Genomic DNA, 25,071 nt, shown 5'->3' on the forward strand with positions numbered 1-25,071 from the left:
TAACATTCCCTCCAGCTCTGTTTCTGTGAGAAGGAAACAACATAAATAGGTGTTTGACATAAGATGTTTGGTGTCCTGACTGTTTTATTTCCATTTTTATTGGACTCATTGTAATCAGTGTATTTAGATTAATCAAAGCCATATCTGAGCTGTTTGTTCGGATGTTATTGTGGCATAGAAGCCAAAAGAAATGAGCTGTGAGTAATTTGGATGTGTGTAGGCAAAAAGGCCCCTCATATCCTTAAGGCCTAGCTGCAGATGGGTTAATTCTATAACGCTGGATTTTAAAATAAGAATAATTAATACCTGGGACACATCCTTTTATCTAAGGTACTTAAAGGGCTTTGTGGTCATTAACCCATAAATCCACTGGTCTCAAGCCATCAGGAGCTCAAGAGGAATCTCCTTAGAAGACAAGCACACCAGAAGCTAAAACATCACCAGGAGGAGGAATGACAACCATGACTAACCAGCAGGAAGGGGGTGGGAGGTGCAGGATCAACAAAACAGTACTCCTGAAAGAATTAAATGAAAAATCTTCCTGCAGTTCTGCCGACAGCAGTTTAACCACTCACTATGCTCTTTGAGTGGATGCTCACAGATGTCACATTTCATCACCTGAAAAATCCCTTTACCCTTAACATAAACATTAGCCTTCACAGCTTCGGAAAGACTGCTATTACACCCAAAGCAGGTAAAGGGGAGCTTAAGGTGTAATTGAATGTAAGAAAATTCTATCATCCCTAGAATTTTCTTCTTTCATAGGAGAAAATGGCTTCTTGAAGTTAAGGAACTCTAAAGATAGAACACCACTTCAGAATGATTTTATCAAGGGTTTGTTAAGTCTCTCACTTATTTGCAGGTGTTTTCCATTAATACACATCTGTTGAAAAACCACACCACTAAAAAGGACCTTCTGAAAGATCTGGAATTTTATCTTTAGAATCACTCCATTAATTGAATTATCCATCACCCAGGAGGTTCTCCACATAGAAGCAGGTACTATGGGGACATAAAATGTGGAACCTGACCTCCAGACAGCTATAAATCCAATCAGGAGATGAGATTAATTCAAATAACATAAATTGAGACACTTCTTATTTATTATTCATTTATTTCAATTCATTATTTCTTAATATGTATTCATAAGTTAACTAATAGGCAGAAAATAGGGTTTCTGTAATTTTGAACAGAACAGACCCCAAGTCTTATAGAGTTCCTGGTGGAAGGTGATCAGCGAGGGCTAGAATGATGAGGGAAGGCAGGAAGAGTCATAGAGGAGATAAGGTGAACAAAATCCTACAGGGAGGGAAATAATTTGGGTCAAAAATAGGATAAATGAGAATCAAGCACAAGGCAGTTTCGGACAGGGACAGAGGTGAGCAGATGGGAACTTATTTTTTTTGTGAGCCAGTGGGAAAACCAAGGGGGCTAAACCATAGAGCCTGGAGACGTGAAGAAAGTACAGGTGGGTAAGAAAGGTAGAACCAGATCACAAGCACCTTGAAACCAGACACTGGTTGGGGTCTTCAGCAGTCCTCTGTCAAAATACATATATTCAGAGGCCGGGTGCGGTGGCTCACACCTGTAATCCCAGCCCTTTGGGAGGCAGAGGCAGGCAGATTACTTGAGGTCAGGAGTTCAAGACAAGGCTGGCCAACACGGTAAAACCCCATTTCTACCAAAAATATAAAAAACTAGCCGGGCATGGTGGCATGCACCTGTAATCCCAGCTACTCGGGAGGCCAAGGCAGGAGAATCGCTTGAACCCAGGAAATGGAGGATGCAGTGAGCTGAGATCGTGCCACTGCACTCCAGCCTGGATGACAGAGCAAGACTCCATCTCAAAAAAACAAAACAAAACAAAAAAAAAAAACGTATATTCAGGAAGAAAATCAAGGAGTAAATTGGAGGTGGCAGGGGTGCAGTTGGTGGGTGTAGGCTGGACACTGTGCTGTGCTGTATTTTGTGTCACCATAGGAGAAAAGGAATATGGTACTCAAGTATCAGCCGGTGACCTTTAATTGTCAGTTCTTTATCTTGGGATAAATTCACAGACTGATTCACAGTTTCGCCTGCCACTGGCCATTTTAATGCCAGTAGTAAGCAAAACCACCCTTCCTTATGGCCCAGTGAAACCCTCATTACCTGTACTTTGTTGAATGGATGCTCTTTTGAATTAAAATCAAGATGTGGGGGCCGGGCAAGGTGGCTCATGCCTGTAATCCCAGCACTTTGGGAGGCCGAGGCGGGCAGATCACGAGGTCAGGAGTCTGAGACCAGCCTGGCCAACATAGTGAAACCCCGTCTCTACTAAAAATACAAAATGTGGTGGCATGCGCCTGTAATCCCAGCTACTCGGGAGGCTGTGGCAGGAGAATTGCTTGAATCCGGGAGGCCAGAAGTTGCAGTGAACCGAGATCACGCCATTGCACTCTAGCTCGGGTGATGGAGCAAGACGCTATCTCAAAAAAAAAAAAAAAAAAAAATCAAGATGTGAGAAAGTCTCCAGAGATGGCTTTTTAGGCAATAGGTCAGAAGAAGGACGAGGTATCCTGGTGTAAGTCACCTGAGGGCCTTGTGTAGCTTCCCTGAATGTGTTGCAATACACAGGGAGGAAGCTGTCTTTCCTAGATTTACATCCACTTTCAGATTTACACCCGCTCCCTAAGGCCAAGGTGCCTCTGGTCAGCAGTAGAATGAAAAAGAATTGTTCTCACCAAGGAAATCTCTGTAGAAAAGTTGCTGGGAAACTGGAATAGGTGTGTCTTTCTGTCTTTCCGGTTCTTTTTATAGATACTGCAGGAACCTCAGTGAGAGCCTACGGTTCTTCCGCCCATTTGGGGAGAGATTAAAGAAGCTGAGGTTGGCTCTTTCTTACTCATTAGCAGTTACAACTTCGCCAGCACGACAGCCTAAGCTTCCAGAGTGGACACGGAGAAGGTAAGTTGGAATCGGGTGGCCATGCCTTCAGCTGTAAACCTGGGTCACTCCAGCCATCTGGTCTGGGGATAACTGAAGGGAAGTAGAGCTGAGGGGTATTCAATTGCAATTGATTTTTTTTTTTCAAATGAATATGTGGGATCTTTTTCCTAGGCTACCTCAGTCAAGACATGGACTTTCGTACTAAACTGTTCAAAAAGGTATTTAAAGAAAGGGACCATTTTGTACAATTCTTTGATGAACGCACAATAGGTGTTTAATTACAACCTGTTGCATTGGATTGACTTGAATTAACTGAAAGAAGGAACAGTCACTAAAATTACTGGGAAATTTTATTCCCAGTAATTTATCTGCCTGTCTCCTTCAAGCAGTGCATCAGTGTCTAGAACGATCCAGTGATCCATTAATGTTGGCAGTCCTTGTTCTGGAGTCTGATATAACTGAATTCCATCAGTCATGCAAACATTCTCATACACCTCCTTTTATGAAAAAGATTTTGTATTAGCTTTCAAAGCCTTGGAAATTAGCATACACAAATGGACATATTATCAATTGAAGTCTGTTCAGCTTTTCCCAGCAGGATGTAGCCACGATAGTTTTGAGGGGTTTAGGTTGCCTTTCTCATTTCCTTTACTGACATCCTATATAAAACTGTTATAAATTTGGGATAATATGTGTGATGGCATTTCCCATCCCCTTAGACTATGTCTGCATATATCTATGAATTTCTTCCCCCAGGGAAGCTTAGCATTTAGATAAGTATCAGGAGTCAAACAAAATGTAACTCAGGCTCTCAACAGTGTCCTAGGAACAATTTTGGTAAAGACATTTATTTCATATGCCCAGGTGTCCTCATTTCAGAATGAGAGCAATTACAGTGCCCAGCATGGACCACCCAATAGGCATTCTTGTAGGTATTAGGTTGGTGCGAAAGTAGTTGCGGTTCTTGACGTTACTTTTTTTGTGTGTTTTTTGTTTTTTGGTTTTTGTTTTCAGACAGGGTCTCACTCTGTTGACCAGGCTGGAGTGCAGTGGTGTGATCTTGGCTCACTGCAACCTCTGCCTCCTGGGTTCAAGCGATTCTCCTGCCTCAGCCTCCTAAGTAGCTGGGAATATAAGCTCATGCCATCATGCCCGGCTAATTTTTTATGTGTGTTTTTACTAGAGATGGGGTTTCACCATGTTGGCCAGGCTGGTCTTGAACTCCTGACTTCAAGTGATCCACCCACCTTGACCTCCTAAAGTGCTAGGATTACAAGCATGAGCCACTGTACCCTGCCTTGTTTTTTGTTTTTTGAGACAGAGTCTCACTCTGTCACCCAGGCTGGAGTACAGCGGGGCAATCTCGGCTCAATGTAACCTCTGTCTCCTGGGTTCAAGCGATTCTCCTGCCTCAGCCTCCGGAGTAGCTGAGATTACAAGTGTGCACCACCACACCCAGCTAATTTTTGTATTTTTAGTAGAGATGGGGTTTCATCATGTTGGCTAGGCTGGTTTGAACTGCTGACCTCAAGTGATCGGCCCTCCTCAGCCTTCCAAAGTGCTGGGATAACAGGAGTGAGCCACCGCGCCCAGCCTTCTTGCCATTACTTTTAATAGCAAAAAGTGCAATTACTTTTGCACCAACCTAAGAGATGCAGAGTTGTCAATTTGTCTCATCTTTTTTCCGCAGGGCATCAGAAAACCATTCTGGTGAGGTCCACACCCATAAGTCACCATGTACAAGGACTGCATCGAGTCCACTGCAGACTATTTTCTTCTCTGTGATGCCGAGGGGCCATGGGGCATCATTCTGGAGTCCCTGGCAATACTTGGCATCGTGGTCACAATTCTGCTACTCTTAGCATTTCTCTTCCTCATGCGAAAGATCCAAGACTGCAGCCAGTGGAATGTCCTCCCCACCCAGCTCCTCTTCCTCCTGAGTGTCCTGGGGCTCTTCGGACTCACTTTTGCCTTCACCACCCAGCTCAATGAACAAACTGCCCCCGTACGCTACTTTCTCTTTGGGGTTCTCTTTGCTCTCTGTTTCTCATGCCTCTTAGCTCATGCCTCCAACCTAGTGAAGCTGGTTCGGGGTTGTGTTTCCTTCTCCTGGACGACAATTCTGTGCATTGCTATTGGTTGCAGTCTGTTGCAGGTCATTATTGCCATCGAGTATGTGACTCTCATCATGACCAGAGGTATGATGTTTGTGAATATGACACCCTGCCAGCTCAATGTGGACTTTGTTGTGCTCCTCGTCTATGTCCTCTTCCTGATGGTCCTCACATTCTTCGTCTCCAAAGCCACCTTCTGTGGCCCATGTAAGAACTGGAAGCAGCATGGAAGGCTCATCTTTATCACTGTGCTTTTCTCCATCATCATCTGGGTGGTGTGGATCTCCATGCTCCTGAGAGGCAACCCGCAGTTCCAGCGACAGCCCCAGTGGGACGACCCGGTGGTCTGCATCGCCCTGGTCACCAACGCATGGGTTTTCCTGCTGCTGTACATCCTCCCTGAGCTCTGCATTCTCTGCAGATCGTGTAGGCAGGAGTGCCCTTTACAAGGCAATGCCTGCCCCGTCACAGCCTACCAACACAGCTTCCAAGTGGAGAACCAGGAGCTCTCCAGAGGTACTTTCCTGGGGGATTCAGGGAACAGGGAGGTGCTCCTACAGGAGAAGCAGGAGAGAAATCATGCAGTAGGATGAGCCAAGAGGAAACTAAAAGAAAATGGTCAGATTTAGGGTGGGTGGCTTCATAGTTCAAGCATGGAAATGCAGACTCCCAGAATCAAGGTTAAATTTTTATGAAAAATGAGTTCTTCCAAAGCATAGAGCTTTATGGGGAGAGATCAAGACATACATGGATCAAAGGCCCTAAATAAAGAGGGTATGACTCTGAATGTTCACACTGGCTAAAGAAAGGCATCCACTATAAAATGAGTTAACTGGCCCTAAATTAGGCCTGGACCATGCGATTTTGCATGACATCTAATGTTAAGTCCAGATGTATTGGCCTGCAAGTGCAAAAGCCGATCCTGGCAGCAGTGATGGACATTTTAAAAATCTGTCTCAAAGCTAATTTGCCCAAACATAATCTTAAACTGATTCACAGGACTCGCCACCTCATTAAAGCCATAAAGCCCAATCACTTCTGAATTTCAACTTTTCAAACCATTTACTGTTTAAAATCCTTCAAGGTTTACAAAAAGTGAGAGGAAGAGCCATTATATCCTAATTCTGAGTAAAGACTCAGATGTGTGATCATTATGAGAAAGAAAGTAACTTGCTTATGTGACATTTTCATAATAATTTCTGGGTCATATTTTTATTCAAGCCACCTGACTACACTTTGTTAAGGAATAAAATACATTATCCATGGCAACAAAGATGCTTGGACCCCAACAACCTGGGGGAAATAGTGGCTAATTTCAATTATCTGGAAATATGTCAAAACTCATTAATTCCTTTTCTGAAACATCTGGGCTATTATCCAAAACCCAATATCATAGTTTTACATCAATTTTTGTGTCTTAATAGGCATCTGATTTCTCACATTTTATTTCTAATATGTAATGATGGTGTTATTTTATATATTGTACAGCACACATAATGTTCACCAGGCTCAAAAAAAATTCACGTAAGCTTCCTTTTAAGTACATACACTTTTTTTGAGCTGTAATCTATGGCTAATTGCACATTCGAATTAAATCCTGTTCAGATAAATACATCCATTAATTCTTTTCAGTTCCGTTGACCAAAAGTTGGAAATTGACACTACACATTTTTTCCCATAAAAGTTTTCCATTGCTTGTTGGTGATGCATAGTCACATCACTGAGTTTTGTGGCAGAATTGCAGAGTCAATCTTTCCTGAAAATACTTCTCATAGTTCTTACTAGAAGATAAAACTTTTTGTGTTTGTTTTTGTTGCTGCTGTGTGTTTCCAGGAAACAAAAGTCAGAGCAAAAAAAATTCTTAGAGTTTCACAATAAACCAAAATACAGTGAGCTTTGTAATGATCAATATTCTATACCCCACAAAGTACCAGGCAAGTGTTGAACGGGTTCAAAGGAGTATCTCAGTAGAACAGCAAGGGCCTGCTAAAATATGATGATTCCTGGTTTGGCCAGGAGTATCCTATTACTCAAGCTAGGTTAGAAAATCCACTTCTGAGCAGGAAATAGTCTGCCAATGATAGTCATCATCAAAGTAATTTGAAATTTTGTGGACAAAAATCAATAGTGTTGTAAAAAACATACAGATTGGCTGGGCTCTGTGGCTCACACCTGTAATCCCAGCACTTTGGGAGGCCGAGGTGGGTGGATCACTTCAGCTCAGGAGTTTAAGACCAGCCTGGGCAACATGGAGAAACCCCGTCTCTACAAAAAATTAGCTGGGCATGGTGGCACAGGCCTGTGGTCCCAGCTACTCAGGAGTCTGAGGTGGGAAGATCACTTGAGTCTGGGAGGTTGAGGCTGCAGGGAGCCATGATTACACTACTGCACTCCAGCCTGGGTGACAGAGAGAGACCCTGTCTCAATTTAAAAAAAAAGAAAGGCAGGGAGGGAGGGAGGGAGGAAAGAAGGAAGGAAGGAAGGAAGGAAGGAAGGAAGGAAGGAAGGAAGGAAAGAAGGAAGGAAGGAAGGAAGGAAGGAAGGAAGGAAGGAAGGAAGGAAGGAAGGAAGGAAGGAAGGAATTGCTCTCCAAGATTGGGCAAAACAACCAGAAACTTAAGCTCAGAAAGTAAAATCAGAATTTAGGTCACCTGGAAGAAGTACAAATATCAAAATTTAGAGGAACGATTAAAACTCAATTAAAAGTGCAGGATTCCACCTAGCTAGGAAAAACATACAAATAGATACAAAATAGGTAAGAGCTAGAGAAGTATAATAACAATAACTTGAAACGTCCTAAGTGTTATGATAGGTCATGAGCTGATAGTAGGGAAACAACTTACCACTGTCTTTGCTTTTGTTTGCTCAAGAAACAATCATGGTACTGTATAAACAGATGTGTGGTCAGCAAGAACAACCATGCCATTGTACCCGCAATCGGTCAGTCTCTAGCAAGGATACCCACTGATCCACTAATGAGAAGTGTGGGAAGTTTGGGGAGGCTCGGCAGAACCCCACAAAGATGATTAAAGGGTCATAACATCAGACCTGTGTGGAAAGGTGAAGACAGTGAGAATGAGATGGTCATTCTTAAGTTTTATGTGCTTTACCAGACTATCCAAGTTCTCTCTCGAAATTCTGTCCCAAAACACATTTTGTTTCAGTCCATGAGGCATGCATTTGTGATGTGACACTAATGCTGTTTGTAGCTGTGATTCCAGTCACATAATTATTTAATTTACCACTGGGTTATGAGACCAGAATTATTCAGCTAAAAGGAGAGTAGGACAAGGGATCCCTAGCTGGAAATTTCACAAGTATGGCCGGGCACAGTGGTTCACGCCTGCAATCCCAGCACTTTGGGAGGCCGAGGCAGGCAGATCACCTGAGGTGAGGAGTTAGAGACCAGCCTGTCCAACATGGTAAAACCCCGTCTCTATTAAAAATACAAAAATTAGTTGGGCATGGTGATGCATGCCTGTAATCCCAGCTACTCTGGAGGCTGAGGCACGAGAATCACTTGAACCTGGGAGGCAGAGGTTGCAGTGAGCTGAGATCACACCACTGCTCTCCAGCCTGGGCAACAGAGCAAGGCTCCGTCTCAAAAAAAGAAAGAAAGAAAGAAAGAAAATTTCACAAGTGTGAAGACCTCTCCCCAAGAGGCAGCTGTCCTGTTGTTTTCCATCTCCAACTAAAGATAGTGGGTGGAAATGGACGCAGAGGCATGAGAGATTTAGATTAAATATGAAAATAAGAGTTGGTAGACAGAAACAGATCAGCAAAGGGGATTAAGAATTTCATTTCCCTGGAAGTCTTTCTAAAGAAGATTAGGCTTTATTCCTCTGAAATGGATTATGGACTTAATTTTAAGATACAAAAACATCTGGATGGAGAATGAAAATGCAATCAGGCATATTACTGTAGGACACCAAACAAATGGGTATAAATATTATTTGCTCTGTGTTATAAGTGTGTCCCTGAGAAGGTGTATATTGATTGGACTTTAAAAAATCAGTTGGCCTCAACCAAAATCTTGAGCCAAAAATATAGGTACATCCTCTCACAGCATTTGACTGAAATTTAACATGCTCAGCATATTGTTAGGTACAGGAAACTTCAACAAAAAGATTAGGGTAAAGAATTTGTGTACATGAAATGAAGCAATTAAAATGCAAAATAAAATAGAGACGTAATTCTGAAATTATTTTGATATTTAACTACTTTCCATTTACATGCTCCTGGGATTATGTTATTTTTTAACATATTCTTCATTAATTAGTTGATGAATATAATACTTGTTTTATATTTAATTTGGAATTAGTAAATTTTGGAATATTTCTCTTCCTGAATAAATGATAACCTTCAAAATAGATAAATAGAATAAAATCAGTAGGTCTTTTGAGAATCTTAAATGTGATATAAAGAGCAGAAATCTTAAATAGAGTAGAATATCAGCTATGAATTGTTTTATGAGTGGAAAACTTCTAATTATTGCCTGCTTTATCTGTTTTTGACTAACAGGAATATCATTATACCATATTTGCTAACACTAAGACCCATCTGTATTTGAAAGTGTTGGCCGGGTGTGGTGGCTCATGCCTGTGATCCCAGCACTTTGGGAGGCCGAGGAGGGTGGATCGCCTGAGGTTAGGAGTTCAAGATCGGCCTGGCCAACATGGTGAAACACTGTCTCTACTAAAAATACAAAAAATTTGCCAGGCGTGGTGTCGGGTACCTGTAGTCCCAGCTACTTGTGAGGCTGAGGCAGGAGAATCACTTGAACCCAGGAGGTGGTGGTTGCAGTGAGTTGAGATCATGCATTGCACTCCAGCCTGGGCAATGAGAACGAAAAAGAAAGAAAGAAAGAAAAAGACAGAAAGAGAGAAAGAGGGAAGGAAGGAAGGAAGGAAGGAAGGAAGGAAGGAAGGAAGGAAGGAAGGAAGGAAGGAAGGAAGGAAGGGTGTCACATTACTGTAGGCATTTTTCCATCCAGTGTTTGGATGCATACAGACAAACCTTATATGATTCTTTTTGAAGGCATTAGATAATCAATGAGTCTACATAAAGTAAAAATGGATCAACGAGTACAAAACAAGATGAACCAAGAGAACATTATTCCTGCAAACATAAGCCCTTCTGGTTGTTTCCCTAGCAAACTCCAGCTTTTGCTGAACACAGCCCTTTTTGACAATTCTCAACATTTTTTTTTTTTTTTTTTTTTTTTTTTTTGAGACGGAGTCTCGCTCTGTCGCCCAGGCTGGAGTGCAGTGGCTCAATCTCGGCTCACTGCAAGCTCCACCTCCCAGGTTCACGCCATTCTTCTGCCTCAGCCTCTCCGAGTAGCTGGGACTACAGGCGCCCGCCACCACGCCCGGCTAATTTTTTGTATTTTTAGTAGAGACAGGGTTTCACCGTGGTCTCGATCTCCTGACCTCGGGATCCGCCCGCCTCGGCCTCCCAAAGTGCTGGGATTACAAGCGTGAGCCACCGCGCCCGGCCTCTCAACATTTTTTTCTTCAAGGCACACTCACCTTACCAGGGGAAATCCAACTTAAATGGTCCCAGGTCCCATTTTTGTTTGTTTGTTCTTTCATGGGAAGTTCTTTTCTGTCACCCTCAAGTTACAGGTCACAGAGAGAGAACTAGCTTAAAGCAGGGAAGAAGACAGTGGGGTCACAGGCAGGATTTGTTTGGTCTGAGGACAGATAAGTCAAGGATGGTGTCATTCATAAAGATTCAGAGAGCTTAGCTGGACATAGTGGCACACACCTGTGGTCCTAGCTACTCAGGAGGCTATGAGATGGATCACTTGAGTCCAGGAGTTCAAGGTTGCAGTGAGCTATGATTGCGCCACTGCACACTCTAAAAAAATTAAATTTAAATTTAAAAAAACAAATTCAGGGAGCGAGAGCATAATTGGGCAGCAAAGGGCAGTGGAAAGAGTGCAGAATCGGGCCTCACGTGCCCAGGCTCCGAGACACTGCTTCTTACCAACCTCGAGACCAAACCAAGGTCCTCAAACCCTAGGAGCCTCAGATTCCTCATCTTTAAATGCTGCTCATCACCTCCCTCCCTGCCTCCTCCACAGATAAATGGAAGGTCTTACTCAACTCAGATTTCCTATCACACAGTGGTGCAGGTTTAGTATAAAAAAACACTCAGCCTTTTGGTAAACTCATGAACTATAGCTAGAGCTGGAAGAATTAGGCTTTTCTAACTGATGATCTGGTTTGATGAAAATGTTGGATGAAAGTTGGTTCCCAAGAGACTGAGTGTGAAGGAGCCTTGTCATGATACAAGGAACGAAGTTGAGCCAAGGGTTCACTTTGCTCTGCCATGAAGGAAAGACAAGCATTTCATGTATCACAGCATCAGCCCCTTTAAAAAATAAAATAAATAAATAAAAAGCCACTAGGAAGAGGATGTCAGAGCATCTATTATAACTGCAGCACCAGCACCACCACCAATAATCATATACAAAGGATAGCTCTGTTCCAAGGACTTTACATAATATTTTACATAATCTTCAAAACAATCCTATGAGATAGACTTACTGTCATGACTGTCATTATTCCTGTTTTATTTCCATCAGGAAACAAAGGCAACAAAAGGTTAAGGAACTTGGCTCTAGGTAGGTAACACAAATGAGAGAGCCAAACAGTCCTTTTCCAGGGTCCATCCACTCAACATGAAACCCTAAGTGTGAACCCTACTAACACGGTTATGTCTGTGATCATCAAAAAACAACTAAGTATCAAGCAAGTACCTGCTCTTAGAGACAGGCACAGCTCCTGTCTTCACAGAGCTTACAGGCTGGTTGAGGAGACAGCCATTAAACAAATACCTATGTCTGTGATGATCCTACAACAATATAGAATTGTCTCAAGTGATCTCTTTTATTATGTCAAATTTTAAAAATTGAATTCAGGCCAGATATGGTGGCTCAGACCTGTAATCCCAGCACTTTGGGAGGCCAAGATGGGAGGTTTGAGGCCAGGGGTTTAAGATCAACCTGGGCAAAATTTTAAAAATTTTGAAAAATTGAATTCAAGCTTGTAGAGAATCAAGCCTAAAGGGGCTGTTGACAAGAGTGAGATGCCCAAGGCCACACGGTAATACTGAGAGCAAGAACTGACTCGGAGCTGGTGCTCTCCCAATGCCAATGTGCTTATCCTAAACATTCACCCGCTACCCATGCTTTCTACACCAATTTGAAATACACTCCTTTAAATCACAAACTTCTTCAATAACAGCTACAACTGATTGATAATTCCTCTTATTTATTTATTTATTTAGCCTCGCTGTGTCATCCAGGCTGGAATGCAGTGGTGTGATCTCAGCTCACTGCAACCTCCACCTCCCGGGTTCAAGAAATTCTCCTGCCTCCACCTCCCAAGTAGCTGGGATTACAGGTGCACGCCACCATGCCCAGCTAATTTTTGTATTTTTAGTGAAGACGGGGTTTTCCATGTTGGCCAGGCTAGTCTCAAACTCCTGACCTCAAGTGGTCCGCCCGTCTTGGCCTCCCAAAGTCCTGGGATTACAGGCGTGAGCCAACGTGCCCAGCCTCAGAATTCCTTTTAAAGAGTGAAGAGCCTGTTTGCAAGCCATGGAGTTTTCCTGTAGTCCTCATGTGCTGTCTCCGATTGACTCTTGGACACTAACCCAGCCCTTCCCTCCTTTGGCTTTCAGCCCGAGACAGTGATGGAGCTGAGGAGGATGTAGCATTAACTTCATATGGTACTCCCATTCAGCCGCAGGTAAATGTACTCACATACATTCACCTTAGCAAGGGACTTAGCAAGCACTCCTTCCTTAGGACAGCCTCAGGCTTCATCTCTAATGGCTTTACTGACCTGAGAGAGGAGAGACAGGGCAGGAGCATCCCTAAAGGCATGTGGAGCTTGAGCCACCCAGGTTTAAGCCAGACCAGGTGGCGCAAGACAGCCTTCACCCAAACCTTCCCAGTCTTCATCGCCAGCAACAATATAGCATTCTGATGCAAGTGCGTGTCCCTGGAAAGAAAGGGCAGCTTGAAGCTTTTGTGTGAAGGTGAAGAGCAGCAGGCTCACCGAATTTTGCCTGGGAGACAATACAGGATTGTAAATATGTCTGAGTTTGGGGTCAGCTTTTAGTAGCAGTTGTCTGAACCTATCACCTGAGCCCCACTGACTGCCTCTCTGAGTCACTGTCTAGCTCCAGCAGCCCAGGCTGCCCTAAGAACTGGGCAGGGTCTGTCATCATCATCTGGATGCCCAGATGGATGAATAAATTTTAATCCTTTCAGGCAAAAACAGAGGGAACATTGCTGAGTAGTTTGGGGGTAATTCACATTTGGGCTGTGAAGACTTGAAGACATACAAATCTAAACAGCCAAAAAGATCACACTGGGACACAATTCTTATATTATGGGGATCAAAAGTAACTAAAACCCCAATGTGAAAGCCACCCTCAGGTCATTTGTTCAATGAATTTACTAGGCCACTAAGCTAATCCCTCTGGTATGTTATCTGAGAATTTGCCTTTTCCTAGAATGACACATGGACCAGGCCACAGCTATATCATGTGCTTTAATCAACCCTCAGGAGGGCATTTACATAATGAAAATATCTTTATTATCCCCTCCAAGAGTTTCTTGGATTCATTTCAATTTCCAGTGATCAGCTATTCAAGAACCTTGCTTGCAAAAAGATTCTTGTTCGTGGCTAAGGGGTAGCCTGGTATAGGTAGGCTCAGTACGTTTCTTCTTTTGTTATTGACAAAGAATTAAATGAAGGTGAGATAATAATACGTCAAACATAACTTCAGGGCCGGGCATAGTGGTTTATGCCTGTAATCCCAGCACTTTGGGAGGCTGAGGTAGTCGGATCACTTGAGGTCAGGTGTTCAAGACCAGCCTGGCCAAAATGGTAAAACTCTATCTCTACTAAAACTACAAAATTATCTGGGCATGGTGGTGCATGCCTGTAATTTCAGTTACTCAGAAGGCTGAAGCAGGAGAACTGCTTGAACCTGTGAGGCAGAGTTTGCAGTGAGCCCAGATCACACCACTGCACTCCAGCCTGGGTGACAGAGCGAGATTCTGTCTCAAAAAACAAAAACATAACTTTGGAGAATATCATTTCTTTTGTTGCTCAGAAAGTTGATGATGGCATTTCTTCCTTTCCAGACTGTTGATCCCACACAAGAGTGTTTCATCCCACAGGCTAAACTAAGCCCCCAGCAAGATGCAGGAGTATAAATCTACAGGAAACATAAGTGGAGAAAACCCAGCAGACCGTCCTGGGTAGCATAGCCCTGATAGCCCACGGGGGCCCACAGAGTCACTCTGCCAATGAAGAGTCAGCACATCCCACCTTCTGTTTCCTAACCCCTCCATCCACCAGGACCCTCCACCAGAAGACCACCATTTTGAGCATAATTACAATCTTGCTGGCCACCCTACCTTGGCTATGTCTCTTTCTTCATTCGTGTAACTGCAAAATTCCCTTTCTTAGCAATGCTAGAAAGAATTGGTGCCTCTTATTCACAGAACTGAAAGACCCTGTCTGAAGAAATTAAGGGCATTCTAATATGACAACAAGGTTAGTAGTAGCTTATTACTGGGTTACATGTCTGGTCAATTTTTAAATTGTGCTAAAAAACACAGAACATAAACTTCACCATCTCAACCATGTTTAATTGTACAGTTCAGTAGTGTTAATCATATTCACACTGCTGTGAATTCTCTAGAACTTTTTCATCTTGCAAAACTGAGATTCTCAATCCATTGAACAGCTCCCTCCAGCCCCTGACAGCCACCATTCTACTTTTGGTTTCTGTGAGTTTGACTACTTAGATACCTTATGTAATAGAATCATACAGTATTCGTCTTTTTCTGACTTTTCCTAGCATAATGTCCTCAAGGTCCATGTCACATGTTGTAGCATGTCACAGGATCTCCTTTTCTAAGGCTGAACAATATTCCATTGTATGTCTATACCACATTTTCTTTATCTATTTATCTGTCAATGGACATTTGAGGTTGCTTTCACCTCTTGGCTATTGTGAATAGTGCTGCAATGAACACAGATGTGCAAAAATCTCTTTGAAATCCTGCTTTCAATGATTTTGGTGTATACCCAGAAGTGGGATTGCTGGATCATATGATCATTCTATTTTTAATTTTTTGAGGAAACTCCACACTGTTTCTACCGTGGCTACAGCATTCTACACTCTCATCAACAATGCACAGAGTTCTACTTTCTCCACATCCTCGCCAACATTTGTTATTTCCTGGGGTGTTTTTATTTTTGGTTTACAGTCATCATCCTAACGAGTGTGAGGTATCTAGTAATTTTTTTTTTAAAGGAACTCAAAATACGATAGGTCCAGAATCATCTATAAAAGTTAAAGCTGAATCCTCAGGATCACCACAATTGGGCGGTTTAAAGAACACGGACATTGCCATGGACTTGCAAGCTGGCAGTTTTTCTCTCCTGGTGCTACCTCCCTGTGACAGCTACTTGGGCAGCAGACATGGCTGAGGGCACGACCTGCTTTGCTGAGCCAGTAACAGCAAAGGAAGAGCCACTCCAGCAGATGCTCGTAAAGGATTTTATGTGGTGAACATAAAAAGCATAGTCTGCCTGTCTTGATGTTTCTAATGAGCTGGTGCCTCTGCGCTAATTTTCTTGCCTTTGTTCCTCATCAGCCCCACATTCTTCTGAATGCTTTCATCTGCGCTTAATACTCATTTGTTATCTATTGCAAGAATAAGAGGACCAGAGTCAGAGGTGTGCCTCTAGAAGGGCCCCGGGGTCTGAGTCAGCCCTCCCACCTTGCAGATGAGGAAACAGAACTTTGGAGAACAGAATGACTTACCCAAAGCTACACAGTCATTAGTGGTGAGCCAGATTTTCTGACTCCGAGGCCTGTCTTCTTCCCCCTCCACTAGGCTCCTCCATGCCCATATTTCTGTATGAGCAAGTAAGGTGTGTTCCCCTTGAGAACAAATGAAGTATTTCAGACCCGTGAGTGTTGAGTGCCTGCCAACTGAAAGCCTTTTGAAAAATAACTACAGCTTTATACATGCAAGAGAGCCTTTTCTGTGGCCAATGGACACCATAAGTTGTTCAACAGCAATAAATATTTCCTGAGCATCTGCAAGGTACCAGGAACCATTCTAGGACTCAGCCCCAGAGAAGGCGTACAACACTGCTTTAGCAGAGCTTGCATTTTTGTTGTAGAAGATCATACAATGCAGAGAATTTCAGGCACACAGTTCCTTTGTTTTTTACAGACAGGGAGAAGGGACTTGCCCAGTATAACATGGCTTGTTAGCACTAGAACCAAGACCAGAATCCAGGTTTCCAAACCCCTATCCAGTGCTCATCTCTACACCATGTTCCAACGTTTTCTTTTTTTTTTTCTTCCTGAGACGGAGTCTCGCTCTGTCACCCAGGCTGGAGTTCAGTTGTACGATCTTAGCTCACTGCAACCTCCGCCTCCTGGGTTCAAACGATTCTCCTGCCTCAGCCTCCTGAGTAGCTGGGATTACAGGTGCCTGCCACCACACCCAGCTAACTTTTGTGTTTTTTTTTTTTTTTTTTTTTTTTAGTAGAGACGGGGTTTTACCACATTGGCCAGGCTGGTCTTGAACCCCTGACCTCAAGTGATCCACCCACCTCAGCCTCCCAAAGTCCTGGGATTACAGGCGTGAGCCACTGCGCCCAACCTGTTCCAACACTTTCATATGTTTTTCTGCTGCACTAAAATTCGCTGCTGTTTTTCAAAATCTGTGCCATAAGCAATATTATCAGCACAACCCAAGACCTAGGTAAATGACCAAAACGTTTGACCTACTGCCCTTATTGATAATGAAAAACGGAGAAAAAATGTTCAAGCATTAAGCAATGCTTTGGTCTATAGATTAGGTGGCATCCACATGAAGACCCTAATTTGAGAGGTAGAAACAAGCCAAAAAACTTCCACCTATTCTGAAAGAAAATGATTATAACACGTCCTCCTGATGTTCATCCTAATAATCGTAATAATGATACCTTCAACATAATTTTGTTTTGGTTTGCAAGCAGGAGATGTTTCTATAGAGTTGGCTAACAAATTCTTAAAAACCCACTGAAGCCATACACAAGGGTCCAATATTGTCTCCCAAAATGTTTTTTCTAAAATTGATGAAGGCTAAAATTGAACCTCTTTTTACCAAACTGCCTCTGAAATTTACACCACAATTTATCTAATTTTAGACTACATATTAGTTAGATTTGGGGGGTTGTAGGTTGCAAGTGTCTCATTCAAGCTGTTTCAGGAATGAAGTTTTGTTTTGTTTTGTTTTGTTTTGTTTTTTTTGAGATGGAGTCTCGCTCTGTCGCCAGGCTGGAGTGCAGTGGCGCGATCTTGGCCCACTGCAACCTCCGCCTCCCGGGTTCAAGCGATTCTCCTGCCTCAGCCTCGTGAGTAGCTGGGACTGCAGGCACCTGCCACCACACCCAGCTAATTTTTGTATTTTTAGTAGAGACGGAGTTTCACCATGTTGGCCAGGATGGTCTTGATCTCTTGACCTCATGATCCGCCCGCCTCAGCATCCCAAAGTGCTGGGATTACAGGCGTGAGCCACCACGCACAGCCTGGAGTTTTATTTTAAAGTTACATATGACAGGGAAACAAAACTTCCTCAGGATACACAGTACAGCCTCTCAGCTGGCCTGACAGAGAGTAAACACTCTCAGGCACTGGGAGAGGCTTGCTGTCTCCTGCAGTCACTTCTACACTTTCTCTGCTTCTTTTAGTGGGTATTTTCGCTTATCCGCCCACCGCCGGCTGACCGATTCTCTCCCATGCCATAATTCAGCCCTTCTCTTAGGTTGAATCAGCCTGTGGATAGGCTGCCCTTGGGTCCGGCACCCACCACTGGTCCATTCAGCTGTGCCTGGCTTGGTTATGTGGGACAGACTTGGTCACATCTGCCTGCTTCCTCTGTGGGAAGCTGTGGACAAAGAAATGTCCTCTGGGGAGCAGAGGAAGCTATAACATGCACCATAAGAAACCAATACAGGAGAAATTCATCCTGAAAAATATAAAAATATAATTTTATAAAATTAGAGAATACTTTTTTTTTGAGACAATGTCTCACTCCATCACCCAGGCTAGAGTGCAGTGGCTTAAGCTATCTTCCCACCTCAGCCTCGCAAGTAGCTGGAACCACACATGCACCCCACTATGCAGAGGTAATTTTGTATTTTTTGTAGAGACGGGGCTTTGCTATGTTGCCCAGGCTGGTCTCAAACTCCTGGGCTCAAGCAATCCACCCGCTTTGGCCTCCCAAAGTGCTGGGATTACAGGAATGAGCCACCGCACCCAGGCAATGGAATACTTTTGTGAAAATACAATTGAATTTATTTCAAGTTTATGCAGCAATTCACATAAAGCTAAAAACTGTGAACTCTGTAAGTAGAGATCCATGAGGAAACTGCTTTAAAAAATAGATTTTCCCAGGTACTCGGGAGGCGGGAGGATCCCCTGAGCCTAGGAGTTTGAGGCTGCAGTGAGCTATGATCATGTCACTGCACTCTAGTCTTGGTGACAGTGAGACCTTATCTAAATGAATAAACAAATAAAACATAAAACTATTTATGGTTAACGTATTGTACTCAATTACTCAATTTGACAAGTATTATTTGAAGATCTAAATTCATTTACTTTTTGTTGTTGTTGTTAATAGAGATGAGATGGCCGGGGATGGTGACTCACACCTGTAATCCCAGCACTTTGGGAGGCCGATGCAGGTAGATCACTTGAAGTCAGGGTTCAAGACCAGCCTGGCCAAGATGGTGAAACCCCGTCTCTACCAAAAATCCAAAACAAATAGCCGGGTGTGGTGGTGGGTGCCTATAATCCCAGCTACTCAGGAGGCTGAGGCAGGAGAATCGCCTGAACCTGGAAGGCGGAGGTTGCAGTGAGCCAAGATAGTGCCACTGCACTCCAGCCTGAGCAAGAGAGCGAGACTCTGTCTCAAAAAAAATAAATAAATAAAATAGAGATGAGATTTCACCATGTTGCCCAGGCTGGTCTTGAACTCCCGGGCTCAAGCAATCCTCCTACCTCAGCTTCCCAAAGTACTGGGATTACAGACGCGAGCCACCATGCCCAGCCATCTAAACTCATTTACTTATATGTAATGGGTTACATAATTTGATAGGTACATATTCTCTAAAATATTATATTTTTAATTTTTCTTCTGGGTGGCTCATTTCATCTTGCAGCTTAAATATTTTAGATGTTATCCCTCTGATTTTACTTTATCAGAAAGAAAAGTTATCAATTAAAAGTTTTATTTTAAAAAGCCTGCCTGGCATAATGTAGCTGGTTAGCTCAGCTGGTTAGAGCATACTGCTAACAAAATACTTGCCTGGATAGAGTTAATATATCCTTCATCTTGATGATATTAATATTTTCCTGATCCAAAGAACATCAAAGATTTCCCTCTATATTAAATTTCATGATTATCCCATAAACTTAAAGGGCTTAGAGTAATATCTATTTTATATCGGCCAACTTCGTGCCTTCTTCTTCTTTGTTTTCTTCTTCCACAGTCAATTCGAGATCTACCTTTTCCTGGAAACTTTCTCTGGTGGTCTAGGAGAAAGGGCTGTCAGAGACTAAGCCCAACCTAAGTTATGGCAGAATGATATAAACCAGATACTTCTGTGGCTGTGGCATCCTCCTCAGATTAAGCATAATCACCTATTATAAAAGAACATAATTAATGAGAATTAAACTAGAAAAGAGCTTTCCAGTTTCCTTGGTCCAAAGCCTCATATTTTGCATTTGGGGGAGGTGCTTCTCAATGAACGCTAAACAGTGGCCATATAGAGACCTGGACCTCTGAGAAGATGCACCTGACGTCTGAATAAAGGCAGACTTTTTCCTGGAGCTGTTAAAAATGTCTTAAAGGCTCGGGCCTTTAAGAGATCATATCAGAGAATACTACAAACACCTCTACGCAAATAAACTAGAAAATCTAGAAGAAATGGATAAATTCCTCGACAAATACACCCTCCCAAGACTAAACCAGGAAGAAGTTGAATCTCTGAATAGACCAATAACAGGCTCTGAAATTGTGGCAATAATCAATAGCTTACCAACCAAAAAGAGTCCAGGACCTGATGGATTCACAGCCGAATTCTACCAGAGGTACAAGGAGAAACTGGTACCATTCCTTCTGAAACTATTCCAATCGATAGAAAAAGAGGGAATCCTCCCTAACACATTTTATGAGGCCAGCATTGTCCTGATACCAAAGCCTGGCAGAGACATAACCAAAAAAGAGAATTTCAGACCAATATCCTTGATGAACATTGATGCAAAAATCCTCAATAAAATACTGGCAAACCGAATCCAGCAGCATATCAAAAAGCTTATACACCATGATCAAGTGGGCTTCATTCCTGGGATGCAAGGCTAGTTCAACATACGCAAATCAATAAATGTAATCCAGCATATAAACAGAACCAAAGACAAAAACCACATGATTATCTCAATAGATGCAGAAAAGGCCTTTGACAAAATTCAACAACCCTTCATGCTAAAAACTCTCAATAAATTAAGTATTGATGGGACGTATCTCAAAATAATAAGAGCTATCTATGACAAACCCACAGCCAATATCATACTGAATGGGCAAAAACTGGAAGCATTCCCTTTGAAAACTGGCACAAGACAGGGATGCCCTCTCTCACCACTCCTATTCAACATAGTGGTGGAAGTTCTGGCCAGGGCAATCAGGCAGGAGAAGGAAATAAAGGGTATTCAATTAGGAAAAGAGGAAGTCAAATTTCCCTGTTTGCAGATGACATGATTGTATATCTAGAAAACCCCATTGTCTCAGCCCAAAATCTCCTTAAGCTGATTAGCAACTTCAGCAAAGTGTCAGGATACAAAATCAATGTACAAAAATCACAAGCATTCTTGTACACCAATTACAGACAAACAGAGAGCCAAATCATGAGTGAACTCTCATTCACAATTGCTTCAAAGAGAATAAAATACCTAGGAATCCAACTTACAAGGGATGTGAAGGACCTCTTCAAGGAGAACTACAAACCACTGCTCAATGAAATAAAAGAGGATACAAACAAATGGAAGAACATTCCATGCTCATGGGTTGGAAGAATCAATATCGTGAAAATGGCCATACTGCCCAAGGTAATTTACAGATTCAATGCCATCCCCATCAAGCTACCGATGACTCTCTTCACAGGATTGGAAAAAACTACTTTAAAGTTCATATGGAACCAAAAAAGAGCCCGCATCACCAAGTCAATCCTAAGCCAAAAGAACAAAGCTGGAGGCATCATGCTACCTGACTTCAAACTATACCACAAGGCTACAGTAACCAAAACAGCATGGTACTGGTACTACAACAGAGACATAGATCAATGGAACAGAACAGAGCCCTCAGAAATAATGCCACATATCTACAACTATCTGATCTTTGACAAACCTGACAAAAGCAATGGGGAAAGGATTCCCTATTTAATAAATGGTGCTGGGAAAACTGGCTAGCCATATGTAGAAAGCTGAAACTGGATCCCTTCCTTACACCTTATACAAAAATTAATTCAAGATGGATTAAAGACTTACATGTTAGACCTAAAACCATAAAAACCCTAGAAGAAAGCCTAGGCAATACCATTCAGGACATAGGCATGGGCAAGGACTTCATGTCTAAAACACCAAAAGCAATGGCAACAAAAGCCAAAACTGACAAATGGGATCTAATTAAACTAAAGAGCTTCTGCACAGCAAAAGAAACTACCATCAGAGTGAACAGGCAACCTACAAAACGGGAGAAAATTTTTGCAACCTACTCATCTGACAAAGGGCTAATATCCAGAATCTACAATGAACTCAAACAAATTTACAAGAAAAAAACAAACAACCCCATCAAAAAGTGGGCAAAGGACATGAACAGACACTTCTCAAAAGAAGACATTTATGCAGCCAAAAAACACATGCAAAAATGCTCATCATCACTGGCCGTCAGAGAAATGCAAATCAAAACCACAATGAGATACCATCTCACACCAGTTAGAATGGCCATCATTAAAAAGTCAGGAAACAACAGGTGCTGGAGAGGATGTGGAGAAATAGGAACACTTTTACACTGTTGGTGGGACTGTAAACTAGTTCAACCATTGTGGAAGTCAGTGTGGCGATTCCTCAGGGATCTAGAACTAGAAATACCATTTGACCCAGCCATCCCATTACTGGATATATACCCAAAGGACTATAAATCATGCTGCTATAGAGACACATGCACACGTATGTTTATTGCGGCACTATTCACAATAGCAAAGAGTTGGAACCAACCCAAATGTCCAACAACGATAGACTGGATTAAGAAAATGTGGCACATATACACCATGGAATACTATGCAGCCATAAAAAATGATGAGTTCATGTCCTTTGTAGGGACATGGATGAAACTGGAAAACATCATTCTCAGTAAACTATCGCAAGGACAAAAAACCAAACACCACATGTTCTCACTCATAGGTGGGAATTGAACAATGAGAACTCATGGACACAGGAAGGGGAACATCACACTCCAGGGACTGTTGTGGGGTGGGGGGAGCGGGGAGGGACAGCATTAGGAGATATACCTAATGCTAAATGACGAGTTAATGGGTGCAGCAAACCAACATGGCACATGGATACATATGTAACAAAACTGCACATTGTGCACATGTACCCTGAAACCTAAAGTATAATAATAAAATAAAAAATAAAAAAAAGAGATCATATCTGCCACTCTTCATCAAAGATAGCTTACTTAGAATTACGTGTGGAGTCCTGATAAGTAAACAATGACAAGGAAGGGGCCCCGGGTTGGAGTGGGGGGGCAGGTGGGGAATATCAATGAATGAATGATTGTTCTGAGAGATGGCTAATCACAAACAACCCACGGGCACAAGGACCTGCTGGGGGACCTCCTTCCAGCACGATCCTATAATACTTCCCTCCAGCCCCTCTCTCTCTGCAGACAGATCCTTTTCTGCTGTGCTGCCTGTTGCAGCCTTGCAAAGTATTTTCATTCCTTCTCAATAAATCTGCATCCCTTTACGTACAACTGTCTTGATAAACTCCTTTACCACCCACGCAATTGGCCCCAGATAGTCACCACCTGTGACATTAAGTTTGTCGGGTAACATATATCAGAACTTATTTATTTAAAGGACTTCAAAGTGGTTACATCAGGAGGCACAAAATTGCAGCCGTTGTTAAAGTATTATCAGAATGCCTTTCCTGGGGCTGCCTTCAGGAATGTCTCAAGAAAATCCATGTGACTGGATTACTGTGATGATGTGACCTGAGAGAGCAAAACAGACACCCCTTTATCAGCTAAGATGGACCCTAAGGGTAAAGAAATCAAAATATTACCTAGAGGTCAAGCATTCAGGGGCCAGGTGGCATGACAAATTTCTAAATTTCTACAAGCAAAACCGCACTTTCACTAAACCCCCTAACAATAGAAGCTATGAGGCAGATTATCTGAACTCTGGTTTACAACCCAGACCACTACAACTCTGTTGGACAGAGGATCAACCTTACAAACATCCTCTTTTTTGACAAACAACTGCAGACCTTAAGCCAATTTCAGCCAGCTTGTAGAGGCCGTGCACAAACTGTCTTTGAGTCATAAAGTTCACCTTTTGACATAAAGAGCCAAATTCTACCTCATTTTAATGCTAAAACCCCACCCCAAAGTGCACAGGGGATGTATGGTGCATATATATTTACCCATTGCTCAAGCACTAGGCAGCCTTCATAAATATGTATAGCTTTTCCCCAAACCTGCTGAATATGTATGACTCTAGTGTGTAATACAGACCCTGTGAGGCATAAAACCCAACCATCCTTCCCCTCCTTGAAGAGAGAGCACCTTTGATAAACACTGGACACTTTCTCTTCCCAGCTGGCAAAGCAATATCGCCAGTAAAGGTCTTCTTTCTACCTTTTAGCCATCGCGGTGGTCTTTTGGACAGCAATAATCAAACTGTTGGATCAGAGAGGCAAGCACAATGACGATTTCTAAAATTACCTGAATCGTCACTAAAAGAGCTTCCAAGTGCACTTTGGAAGTGCCACTGAATATCTTTTCTGGGTTTTTCTTTTTTTTTTTTTTTTTTTGAGACGGAGTCTCGCTCTGTCGCCAAGGCTGGAGTGCAGTGGCGTGATCTCGGCTCATTGCAAGCTCCATCTCCCAGGTTCATGCCATTCTCCTGCCTCAGCCTCCGGAGTAGCTGGGAATACAGGCGCCCGTCACCACACCCAGCTAATTTTTTTGTATTTTTAGTAGAGATGGGGTTTCACCGTGTTAACCAGGATGGTCTCGATCTCCTGACCTCGTGATCTGCCCGCCTCGGCCTCCCAAAGTGCTGGGATTACAGGCGCGAGCACTATTAGAACTTGAATCATATTTAGTATCTAGTTAAATCAAGTCTAGGTTTGGCAAATGATACGGTTCTTGAGGTTACTGTGTCATCCTAGGATTCAAGATCAACTAAACTGTAGGAATTTCAGTTGCATCTATTATTGCCCATTAATTGTGAGATGATGGCATATATGCTACAACATATGTACACAGGAAGCTATCCATAGAATTGTATATATATTTCAACTTGTAGAACTGACATAATTTTTTACTCACTCACATGTTTTTTATGATATTAATGCACTGAGGGAGCACATTATGCTTTTTTAATTACTTTCTACTTTATTTGCATATTTTTTAGAGACAGGCTCTCACTATGTCACACAGGATAGACTGCAGTGATGCAATCATAGCTCACTGCAGCCTCAGACTCCTGGGCTCAAGCATCCTTCCACCTCAGCCTCATAAATAGCTGGGACTACATACAGGTGCACACCACCACGCCTGGCAATTTTTTTTAAGAGACAAGGTCTTGCTATGTTGCCCAGGCTGGTCTTGAATTCTTGGCCTCAAGCAATTCTCCCACCTCGGCCCCCC

At 42.7% G+C, this 25,071-nt stretch overlaps 1 protein-coding gene and 1 long non-coding RNA gene across 3 annotated transcripts in view; one reads left to right on the forward strand and one right to left on the reverse strand.

Annotated features, from left to right (window-relative positions):
* The window catches only part of LOC129483333 (uncharacterized), a 56,577-nt gene that overhangs the window by 26,656 nt on the left and 4,850 nt on the right, over positions 1 to 25,071 (reverse strand). The gene's annotated exons all lie outside the window — the stretch shown is intronic.
* Positions 1,448 to 14,482, forward strand: GPRC5D (G protein-coupled receptor class C group 5 member D). 2 transcript variants are annotated; one of them, XM_055280587.1, is made up of 5 exons: positions 1,448 to 1,468; positions 2,797 to 2,943; positions 4,616 to 5,555; positions 12,732 to 12,799; positions 14,209 to 14,482. In XM_055280587.1, exons 3-5 carry the CDS (start codon positions 4,661 to 4,663, stop codon positions 14,278 to 14,280), a joined length of 1,035 nt encoding a protein of 344 aa, XP_055136562.1. In that variant the 5' UTR covers positions 1,448 to 1,468; positions 2,797 to 2,943; positions 4,616 to 4,660; the 3' UTR covers positions 14,281 to 14,482. The 2 variants fall into 2 exon arrangements, with proteins under 2 accessions (XP_055136562.1, XP_055136563.1); XM_055280588.1 differs by lacking the exons at positions 1,448 to 1,468; positions 2,797 to 2,943; positions 12,732 to 12,799 and having other exon boundaries at positions 4,661 to 5,555; positions 14,209 to 14,278.

This window comes from Symphalangus syndactylus, chromosome 5, assembly GCF_028878055.3.
Source record: "Symphalangus syndactylus isolate Jambi chromosome 5, NHGRI_mSymSyn1-v2.1_pri, whole genome shotgun sequence".
Lineage (NCBI taxonomy): Eukaryota > Metazoa > Chordata > Mammalia > Primates > Hylobatidae > Symphalangus > Symphalangus syndactylus.